This window comes from Ostrinia furnacalis, unplaced genomic scaffold (genome assembly GCF_004193835.3).
Source record: "Ostrinia furnacalis isolate ACB-3 unplaced genomic scaffold, ASM419383v2 OfSCF0890, whole genome shotgun sequence".
NCBI lineage: Eukaryota > Metazoa > Arthropoda > Insecta > Lepidoptera > Crambidae > Ostrinia > Ostrinia furnacalis.
The window spans coordinates 250,858-262,688 of record NW_021131129.1 but is presented as its reverse complement, the minus strand read 5'-3'; the positions used below and the strand labels follow the sequence as shown (position 1 = coordinate 262,688).

General features: G+C 36.8%; 1 protein-coding gene across 1 annotated transcript; it reads right to left on the bottom strand.

The window, feature by feature from the left end:
• Positions 1-8,606: 8,606 nt before the first annotated feature.
• On the bottom strand, positions 8,607-10,639 carry LOC114350409 (uncharacterized). Its single transcript, XM_028301201.1, has 2 exons — positions 10,280-10,639; positions 8,607-10,133 (listed from the first exon to the last, which is right to left on the bottom strand). The coding sequence occupies exons 1-2, from the start codon at positions 10,371-10,373 to the stop codon at positions 8,689-8,691; spliced, it is 1,539 nt and encodes a 512-aa protein (XP_028157002.1). The 5' UTR covers positions 10,374-10,639; the 3' UTR covers positions 8,607-8,688.
• Positions 10,640-11,831: the final 1,192 nt, after the last annotated feature.

Here is an 11,831-nt window from a genome sequence, read left to right as displayed (position 1 = left end):
TATTCCAACAATAATTGCAAACGGAGCAAAGTAAAATAGCGACTAAATAACGGCAGGCTTCCGGGCATTCGCCATCTTATTTATTTAACTAGTCACGACGCAGACAAAATAATTCAAATAAACAAATTACATCCTATCTATCTTCATTTAAAATCAAAATCAAAATTATCTTTATTTGTTTAGACTAATTAAATTAGTTCTTGCAAATCGTCAAATGCTCTTAAGGAGCCTATACATGTCTCATTCTTTTTTTGCCCTACCAGCGCTTCGAGACAAACATTTGGCAAGTGCTGAGAAGAAGCGCCGCAACAAACTCAGTCACCACTGTCTGCCGGTTTAAAAATAAAAAAGTAGGAAGTTACATACATTCAGAAGCAAGTTACTTACCACGCGCTCCCGTTGATAGAAGGTGGCCTTTAAGACGCCCATCTAGCACGAGACCGCGTGGCAGTTTTGAATAAATTTCTTTAGTGCCGTGCTAATTTCTAGGTTAATTGTTGCGTTTTGATACATATATTTTATGTCAGGTATATCTTTCCTTGACCAGTCCCCGATCCCCCGATTTATCTGAAGCAATCCTTTGCCTTGGACTAGTCACTAGCTATCTGCGATAACCTTTACAATCCCAGATAGAAGTTCAAGAGCGTCAGTACCTCTGGCACGAATAACTTTCGACTTCGAATCGTTTGCGTATTCGAAGCGCCATCGAAAAATTTAGTATCAAACTTAAACAGCGCCCCTGTGGTGAACGTGACGTAAAGTGAACTAGTATGAGAAATTGTAGCACGAAACTAATTTTGACAATCGAGCTCCTCACATTATCGTTGAATTCGAAGGCTGGGTATCGATTTCTTTTAAAAGAAGTAATTGTATTGCACAAATTACTAATAGTCCCGTTAGCCCCTTGTGGTAAGCCGAATATACTTATGTTACGAGTGGGCTCATCACAATAGTCGAGCGGCGGTGGGACCTCGAGTCCAGTCCGACCCCTTCACCGTTCTGCTATCGTAGCTTAAATTTTGTCGAACATGCAAACGATTCGAAGACGAATTTTGTGCTAGAGGTACTGAGCTAGCTTTCAGTGGAGCCTTGGTCCTAGGCCATAAATCCTATGCATTCTGAATGCACCGACCTTCTCCCGTGCATTAGCTAATCGTATTGTCGACTGACTCACTATGAGGTAAGCGGGTAAGGCTAGGAACACATTGGGTACGAACTAAACTATGTAGAGTTAGAGAAATTAAACATTTCTTAAATAAATTAACCATTAAAACTGCCAATTGGGTTTTGTCGAAGGCCACGTGATAACAGAACGTAGAAAAGAACGTAAAAGTGGACATAACATACAGCTCTCTTTACATTTAGGCTGGGTTGCACCATCTTACTTTAGCTTTTTAACAAACGTCGAAAATCTTTACAAAAAACACCGGCCATCGTTAAAGTTACGTTAAAATTTAAAGTTAGATGGTGCAACTCAGCCTTAAATGTGTTTTATTTATGTTTCGATAAAAGAGAACATTTTTAACAAACCACGACAAACACTAAAGTAAACATTTTTAGCAAAGTATGACTAAAATTCGAACATCATCTAAATTCCAGCACCATTTGATATGTCATGCCGTTGTACCAGCAAAAACTAATGAATGAATTCTATATTTAGACACAAGATGGCATAATATTAGCATGAATTTACTCAGCTTTGTACATACAGATCACGAAGTTAAGGCATTTAGTTTGTTTTATTCTAATCAGTAGTTTTTGCTCGTGTGTTCTAGGCTTAATAGTTGAGGTCGAGGCAAAACGTGTTGTTTCTCAAAATGACGCTATCGCATGTTACTTTTGATCTAAGCTGGCGATCCAAATATAGTAATGATTAATATTATGACGTGATAGCGGATGGACGCGTCAGCATTGGTAACCGATAGCGATGACTGGGAAACGATATTTTATTTATAATACTTGAGTGTGAAGTCAAAGGACATAAAAGTATTGGGACTATATGAACAAGACGTTCAAGATAGAATCAAATGGCGGCGCATGATTGGGAAAGCCCGAGTAACGGGATAAGGCAAGGGACAAGAAGAAACACTTCACTTAATTCAAGTCAAAGAACAAGAAATCACATTTGAAATGTATACTGAAATGACATTCAGATAGAATCCCGGTATTAGACAGCAATTTCAGTTGTGTAGTCTAGGGTAGTACATCAGACTTGTAGCGTTTTTTACTCGTCTTTAAAACAATGGTTTGGAGAAGACATGGGAATAAAAAAAAACTTCCAGCATTAGGTGGGAAGCAAAACATGAATCAAAATAAACTAGGACGACAATATTTTCTTCAATCCCAGACATTCAGAAAAGTAGAGAGCATTCAAGTTCCTTGCAATTTTGTAGGTGGTTCAGCGAACAGAAACGGATGTAGTTTCAGGTCAACAAAACATTCGAGCAATTTTGCCGAACCGGAAAATTTTCGTACTATTACATGTTTATTGCAGAAGAAAATTACCAGACCACCGGCTTCGGAGTTCGGTTTACGGTAAACACCAATCTTGTGAAAAATGCAGTTCAATTCGGAGTAACAGCTCAAAATACAGTACTCGATGCCAAAGGAAACACGAGTCTAGTCTGGAATAGTGTTGTTACAATATCGATATTATCTATTAAAATATCATTTTAGAAACTACACTTTGGGAAAGGAAGGATGCCAGAAGCCATCAGCTCCATTACAACGACTTTGCTGTACGGTTTCAGAGTTGGACTCTTTCGACTCGAGAAATTCTGCGTTTTGTTTTGATAAGTCACATTGTTAAATCAATTTCGTGCACATGTGTTCCTAGTTTGGTTACATAGTAGACTTGATTAACGTGATAAGTGATTGTCTGTCGAAACAATTGACCCGTGTCAGCGCCTATTAGCGACTCATTAAATCTGACCAGTGATGTGACCCCCCACTTGTTACAACATCGGGCTTGTTTTTTGCAGGATCCCGTTTAGTAGTATACGTGTTTAATATTAACGTACACACGGTCATCCCGTTTGTAATTATTTTTTATCCACAACGAGGAAGCTCTTGGCTTGTATCTCACCTGATGGTAAGTGATGATCAGGCCGAAGGTGGAAGCGAGCTTCACCCGGAATCCTCATCCACAGAGGAACTGGCTATCTTACCTCTAACTGCCAGAACACAACAATGCTGTTAACATATTTGTTTTGGCGACAGACTTAGGTAAGATGGTAATAGCTAGCCAGGAGGACTTAGAACAAGCCCTACCAGCCTACCGAACAGAAAAATCTGCCCCCACTGGGAATCGAACCCGGGACCTCTGCGTCTGAAGCAGGTGGATGTCCCGCAAAAACCGATCCGTTCTAACTTGTAATTCGAATTTCAAACAAATAAAATATGTATGTTCACACGATAGTCCAGTTTTGCGGGATCCTGCATTATTAGACACTGCAAAGCTAGATTGCCTCGGAAACGAGCACTAATACTGCAAGAGTTTTTCTTTGACAATCGATACTAGAATCATCGACATTCCTTCATCTCTAACTCTAGCGGCCTGTATTCTAGCGCCTACGCAGCGGTGGGCGGCCCAAATCGTGGCCTAACGAACTTCCTCGCTGTTGCCTTCGCATATATATTTCAATCAGGAGCAGACAAGTCAGTTTAGGACCAATTTGTAACCAGAACTGTGTCAAGACTTTAAAGTTGACAGCCCGTGTGAGAGGCCAAGTATGAATAAATGAAACAATATGCCCGATAGTAAGATGTTATCTCATGGTGTTAATGATATCTGTGGCATTAAGACGGTTTTAGGAAGGAAACACATCATTGGAAAACCTGTCGTATAAAAAAATATCAAGTAAAAATATTGGTCGTGGCCAAGCAAGCCAGAAAAGTTGACAAATTCAAGTACAAATGTTGGTGAACGTCAGAATGGCGGGTGTATGATCATAGAAATTAACAAAATAAATACGATTAATTAATACCTGAGGTGTACCTTGGTGTACCTTTAGTTATTTATTTTGTACTTCTCTAAGATGGGAGCAATTACGATTGCAAAATGAGCCGCCAACCTGATATCAGGTTGGCGGGTGTATGCTGAAATTGGACGAAACAGGTAAGTTATGGTTTTCTAATATTTATCATTATTTAGTACCTGAGATGTACCTCAAAAATAATGAATATGAACCAAATGCGACGAATAATTAACGAGAAAATCAATACGAAAAATTTGATGTCCACCTTTTTTTTGATGGCCACCATTTTTTATAAGAAGTTAAAAAGTACCGACACAGATAATACATACCGTAGTATTTTTAAAGTCTGTTTTTTATGGCACGCACACTTTTGCATTTGCCAACGCCATTAATTTGCTAAAATCAAAAAGTTAGTGTGTTGATAGTAGCGCCCTCCTGTAAATGTCATAAATAAGGTTGTCCAACGTGACAACAATCGGAACTAATAATCGAGACATCGTCTTCCTCTTCTTCAAATTTTATTCTCTTCTTTTTTTCCTCTCCTGTCCTTCTTCTGTTTCTCTGATTTGTAAAATAAGAAGAAATAAGACGAAAAAATAAAAAGATGAGAAAAGAATAAAAAGATATAAGGCAAAAAAAATAAAAAGATAATAATAAGAAGAAGAACGTGAGAAGATGAAGAAGAAGAAGAGGAAGAAACAAAGAAGAGAAACAGAAGTAGATGAGAAGAAGAAGAGATGAAAAGAAGAAAAAAATCATATTAGAAGAAGAAGACTATGTCCCGATTGTTGGCACGTTGGACAACCTTATTTATGACATTTACAGGAGGGCGCTACTATCAATACTAACTTTTTAATTTTAGCAAATTAATGGCATTGGCCAATGCAAAAGTGTGCGTGTCATAAAAACAGACTTAAAAAATACTACGGTATGTATTATCTGTGTCAGTATCAACTTTCTAACTTGTTATAAGAAATGGTGGCCATCAAAAAAATGGTGGACATCAAATTTTTCGTATCGATTTTCTCGTTAATTATTCGTCGCATTTGGTTCGTATTAATATATTTGTGAGGTACATCTCAGGTACTAAATATTGATAAATATTAGAATACCATAACTTACCTGTTTCGTCCAATTTCAGCATACACCCGCCAACCTGATATCAGGTTGGCGGCTCATTTTGTAATTGTAATTGTTCCCGTTTTAGGGAGGTACAAAATTAATAACTAAAGGTACACCAAGGTACATCTCAGGTATTAAAAATTCATATTAATATTATTCAATTCTGTGACCATACACCCGCCATTCTGACGTTCACAAATGTTGACATCATAAGAATCTTAAAGGCTTAATTAAAGGATGCGACTGATTAGCAAACCTTAGTCACAACTTCAGTACTGGCAAGCACTCTACAATTCTATGCTCTCTGCTGCACATTGCTCAATTAACAGTATGAAAGCCTGTACGTGATTCAATGAGCCAGCCCGTATATAGCGTCCGTAACAGTATATGAGAAGGAAACGTCTTTTCACGATGACAGTCGCTATAATTGAGTTGATCAATTCAATGCAACATTGTACGAGGGCCTAGTGATACAGTATAAATAGGGATAGAGTCGCCTGCACAAATGTGAAAACAAGCCCAACATATCGGTACCATCATCAGAAAGCAAAAAGTATTAAAATTAGAATAATCGTCCAAGAGAAATGCCTATGCAAACCATAGATTAATTATGCAGGAATCAACTTGATGCTCTACTATGCCTCTTTAAACGAGACTGCGAGCGAATCTATGGTACCTTTAAGTTAAATAGAATCAAATAGAAATAGCGGTTATTCCACTGATCTTCAATTCTCCATCGACTCGCCACATAATTTTTTTTCCTTATTCTATTGCAATCTATCTTCAGGAGGACATTCAGCAATATTTCTGTTTATTATTTATCAGTGGAAATTGGGGTGCATATCCTGTGACATGTTCCATCAATGGGGGTATTATGAACTTCCACAACACAAATCCCTCTACTTACTAAGTTACTACTACTGTTTTCAGATAGGTATTATGGTTATTCGCAGTACTGTATACTGACTGGTTACTTTGACAGTCTTCAATTAACTTCATACTTTAGGCAGCCATGGAAAACGAATCCTAAATGGAATGTAAATAAGGTCCTGATTCCTGAAGGAGGTATCTTACTTTGTATGGTTTTCTAAAACAAAAACAAGTAAGGAGGTTAACGTAACTTTCGGAGTGTGGTCCCGCCGAGTGTTGCCATTTGGAAGGTCACAAAAACCTTTGGATGCAAACATTCCTAAACTGGTTCCTACAATGAGAGCCGCGTGGGCCGAAATCTTGTTGCTCCAGGGTTGCCAGACTAATTTTTGGAACTTGCAATTTGTATAATGGCATATTTTTCAAGATGGAGAAGTTTATTTTAGGGCAACATCTCTTATGGGCCTTTTGTACATACTTTTGAATAATACGTATCCGATGTGTGAAATTTTTAATGAGATTTGAAATTCGAAATATTTAACGGTTCGATTTTTTTAACGGGATCCGAACTATCGGTTTTTACCTAAAACCCATCAACAATCTAATACATTTTTGTTGCAAAATCGCACCTACATAATTACTAAACTGAAATAAATTAACTTGACGTGCCTTCCAGTAATTTAATAGCAATATTTTACGTGTTGACACCCCTGTCTGCGCCCATGCACTTTATTTTTCTTCGTTGTCACACCACTCCGGCCAGTTTTTTGGCACCACACCAAATGCATTCAGGGAAGTTTCTTACGTTCATTTCACTTACAAATGCTGGAGAGATACGGTTTCCTTCCTCAAGGGAATTAATAGAAAGAAACACTTAAGAACTTTATTTGGGATGGAGATTTTTTGAAATGTCATTTGGGGGAGTAAGTCTTAAACAGTTTTGCTGAGTAATATTTTATGCCTCTAAATGGAGGAACCATTACATTGTTCAGATTAAAACCCTGATGTCAGACTTCATGAGTCACCGTGGCTTAATGCCGACACGGCTTATCGCGCCCTTCGAAGTGTGGAATATTTTTCTAGTTGGAAAATAAGTTTGAATTATTCAAGCTTACAATATCCTAGAGTCAATTACATCCTAAAAAAGTAATTTCTTCGTTTAATATGTGCCCAGACTAACAATAGCTTTATCCAAAATTTCAAAGGTTCTTTGACGATTTTTTGTCTCAATCCAATAAGATCACGTGGTCTTTGGTCAAGTCAAGATCGTGACTCATGATGGACAAAATACGCGACCCTATACTATGACACTTACGTCATCATTTTCTTTAACTTTTTGCCACCTGAAGAGTTGACTTCTAGGGTTGCCTAGAATAAAATGATAACTTTGTTATTCAACCTCGGTGCAAATTAATGTTTTTATTTAGTGATGACGCTGATGACGTAATCCTGTGCTGCCGCGTGGGACGGCATAAATGGAGTGTGTCAAGGACCCGTTAATTCGACAGATGGCAGTAAAGTCAAATAGTCGAGATGAAACGACTTTTTTATTGCTGCGGAATTCGGCGGAAGACTGCGGGCAACCGCCGCTGGTGACTGCGGTTTTGGGCAACTGCAGTTGATTTAGTTGAAGGATATCTCATATCCTGTAGAGGCTTGCCGTTATACAGTCATTTAAATTAAGGATGAATAGTCTTGGCGACGCAATAAAAGGAGAGCTCAGCTCTCAGAGCTGGCCTGAAATATGCTTTAAACTTATATTAAAAGGGCTATCACCAGCATTAGGATCACTACAGCAGCGCAGCGAAGGTAAACACGAAAAATTAATTAAATATACCTAGCTCTAACATTAAGCTGTACTAAAAACTGTAAGTGAACTCATGCTGATAAATTGCTAAAAAAATGATGAAATAAAATAAGACGAGAAACATTTAACATTAGTTCAAAACTTCAAATAAGAAATATCAAATAAGACCAAAAACATCGTTCAAATAAGATTTCGAGGAGCATCATTCACGTAAAGCATAACCTACAAATACTACGCTAACTGTGACTAAATCTGTACACACTCCTTATCTGCGCATCTAATCGTGTGGAACAATAACAAAGTGTGGCGACGTAATGTAATAACACGCCGGCGAGATGAACTGCTTGTCGTCTGAGATAATAACATCAATGTAGAGATGACGGTTAGGGAGGACTGATTGGGACTTGGGACTAAACTTCATCCTAACCCCAGAATACAAACATAATAATATTATGACGCATTTATGTTGCATATTCTTAGTTCTAAGATCCCCAGGGTTCGAAAATATCCGATATTTATTATAAATATCAAAATATCGGATATTTATGATATATATCCGATATATATCAACTTTGATATATGGGCATTTCTCCACTAAATGGAAAGNGTAAAACAAAGGGAGGTATACTAAACACAATACATATTTTTATTGATTAATTTCTGACATTAAGTTTCTATGGTATGGGAGCTTCATTTTCAGACCACTGTGCGTCGTCGAGTATCTCGGTCGTCAAGTATCGATACAGAATCGGTCGTCAGTCACTCGTATCGAATCGTTTTAGGAAAATGTATAGTAAAAATCGTAACAAGTATTGGTATTCTATATTATTAACCACTACTTTTGTTTTTTGTAATGTTTCCCAATTTACCTGAGGTGATTTCTGGAAGCAGTGACTCATTATGGTCAACATCTTATTTTCTGTCTAATAAAGCTTGAAGAATTCTATTTCTTTCTCTCTGAATACTGTTGGACTCTTCTATTGCTTTTACAAGTGTTTCAAATTTCTCTCTATCCCTTTTTTCTTGCATATTTCTCAACTCCCTTTTAATTTCTGAAGCAAACTTTTGCTCCATTTCTTCACTGTGACTGTACCCTGTTCCTAAAGACTTAGGTTCGTCATAAATCATTTCAAACAAGTGATAATAAGGCCAGTTATTGCACTTTCCAGTGGCCAACTTTTTCTCTCTTAACCTCATATATGTTTGCTTCAAGTTACGAAACTTTCTATCACATTCTTCTATAGCGAGTCCCAACCTAGAGGCAATAATCTTCCATACATTCCTCTTCTTCACAAGTGGATCATTGAACTTATCCTTATTCTCTAAATAGTATTTTAGCAGCTGGTCAACATAATCATCATCTTGATACTTGTAAACTACTTTTTCTACTACATTATCATTGTTAGATGGGTATGATGACTTGTTAAAGATTGTTTCAAAATCCTTATAATATCTCCATTTTGTGGACTTTCCTGAATTGGCTTTCATTTTTAATCTGATAAAAGTCTGTTTTAAATTTCTAAACTTTTTATCACATTGAAAAGGACTCACACCTACAACTGTTGAGATTTCTTTCCAAAGTTCTTTCTTTTGGTATCTAGGGTTTCTGAATTTGTGTGCCGCTTGGCTGTAAGCCTGGATCAGCTGGCTTGTCTTGGCTCTGTCCCAGGGTCCCACAGTAGGGTTGTAGTTGTAGAAAATTCTTTCAAAATACTGACTGTATTGCCATTTCATTAGTTTCCCACTCTCTTGACTTCGTCCCAGGCAGTTGAAATAATTTCTCTTTAGATTCTTAAACTTATGGTAGCAATTATACTCTGTTGTGTTCAATGCTGTGGCTATATCCTTCCAAATTTCTTTTTGAAGACAATCTGAGCTCCGAAATCTGTTGAGATTCTCTATGTAGAGACTTAACAGCCTCCTAACTTTACCATCTTCCCACGGCTCTAAGATAGAAGATGGCAATGATTTGCATTCTTTGAATACTTCTTCACAGATATTGAAATGAACCCATTTGATATCCTTACCCATTCTTTTCTTTTTCAATAGTCTTATGTAGGTCCTTCGAAGGTTTTTATACTTTTTACTACATTCATCTGGTGTGGCTCCAACTAAACAGGCAATTTCATTCCACAAGCTTCTGTCTTTGGTAGCATTCTTAAACCTATTTTCAAGGCAAAGTGTGAGTAACATCTTAATTTTGTTCCGATCCCAGAAGTTTTCTTCTTCTTGTTTAGGAACTTCCTTGTCACAGTTTTGTATGGTCTCCTCAGGTATGACGACTGGGGCTTCATTTATTTGAATATACTGTCGATGGTCTACAGCATCAACAATATATCTTGCCTCTTGATTAGCAACTGAAAATTAAATATTAGATTCATCATCATCATTTCAGCCATGGGACGTCCAAATATTATATTATGTCCTACATATTTACGTAATACTACTACTATTTAATATTCAGCTATAGGTCTTTATTAAAAAGGAATAGCAAAATACTTACGAGGCGGATTTTGTATCGTGAAATTATAAACATTACTTTGGTCTTCTCGTACCACAAACCAGTAACTTTGACTTTGAGGATTATTTATATCCATAACTGTTGAAAAAGTCCGCTCAAAACTTAATCAAACAATACTAAACACTAATAAATCGTATCGTAACAATGTTTTCAAGATAGAGGTGCTTGTATTTTTATGGCGGATGATGGATAAAGCCTAAGGAAGAATGGAATTAAGGAAAAAGGACATTCTTCATCTGCATCTTCTTTTTCCAACGTAGTGATTGTTCAGTGATTTAATTAGATTTTGTTTGTGTTGCAGATAAAAATGTCTGAAATGGAGAATAATCTGTGTTAATGACAGTGACAGAATGACAGAAGACCGATAGAGACCATGGACCATGGAGAATCGAGAAGTATTTCTCTATGGATTCAAAAATACAGTGGCGCCACAAGCGGCCAAAATAGAAAAGTAATAAGTTAAACTAGGGCAAAGGGCGGGTTTACATAAATCCTAATTAGTAATTCCACTGGACGTATACTTTTGGATTAAATCATTAAATAACACGAATCAGCCCCTCTAGGTAAAATGCCAAATGGGACAATTTTCATATCGAAAGATGGTTTAAAAGCCTTCTTTTATGGAGTTTCAACGGATTCCATTTTCGATTTGATCAAAAAGTGCCACTTTTCTAGACCCACAGGTTATTTTGGTGTCGTTTCAATGATAAAAGTCGATAAAAGTAAAACTACCAGCGCTATTTCTGTAACAACAAAACATCTTGAACTTGGCCATTCAATTCCCCCATATTAGGGGGAAGAACAACACTATTGTTCTAAATTTTGCAATGTTGGCATTACTTCTTGACCGACGCCATATTGTTGATGGACGCAGGGTATTTTTGTTGAAGCTCCACGACGTTTTCGATTTTTGTTGTATTTTCTCAGGTTTATCTAAAACAATAGTTTGTGATTTAAAGATAATTTGCCGTAATAGTGTACTGTTTTTGATTGTGACTTATTATGAATTGTGTCATTAGCATCGTTGGATCGCAAATTTGACAGGTATGTTGCCCAAGCTTAGCATCTTTTCTTCATATTTGAATACCTAGCAGCACGTAAACTATGCAATTATTTTTTAAAACTATCGTATTATATTGTTTCAAATAAAATTTTATTTTCTACTCTACATTTAAGTTTTTGGACAAAATAACCTAAAACAAGTGGCGGGAAACTATCAGTACTGCCAACAAGAAAAAATGTAAATAAATAATGCTGCTGATGATGCGGGATGCTCAACAAACAAAATAGGTGTAGGTAGTCATCAAATTATCGAACTCAGATCATAGAATTCTATGATCTGAGTTATCGAATATATGAAAGATGACAAGGAAAATAGATAGGCCCGAATGTTCAGGTTTCAGTCTTACTTTATATTAAAATTTTTGTTTTAAATATTTATATGATGGGACTTTTTGCATGCCTAGTTGTACATAATTTACTAGCTTTCCGCCCGCAGCTTAGCCCGCGGTTTTCCCGGAAATTATACGAATTT

What these genes read in the sequence shown, in the direction of transcription:
- LOC114350409 (XM_028301201.1), bottom strand. Translation starts at nt 10,373, where the DNA reads ATGGATATAAATAATCCTCAAAGTCAAAGTTACTGGTTTGTGGTACGA. An exon ending in CACGATACAAAATCCGCCTC is followed by an intron (nt 10,134 to 10,279) that starts GTAAGTATTTTG and finishes TTTAATTTTCAG; the next exon opens with TTGCTAATCAAGAGGCAAGA.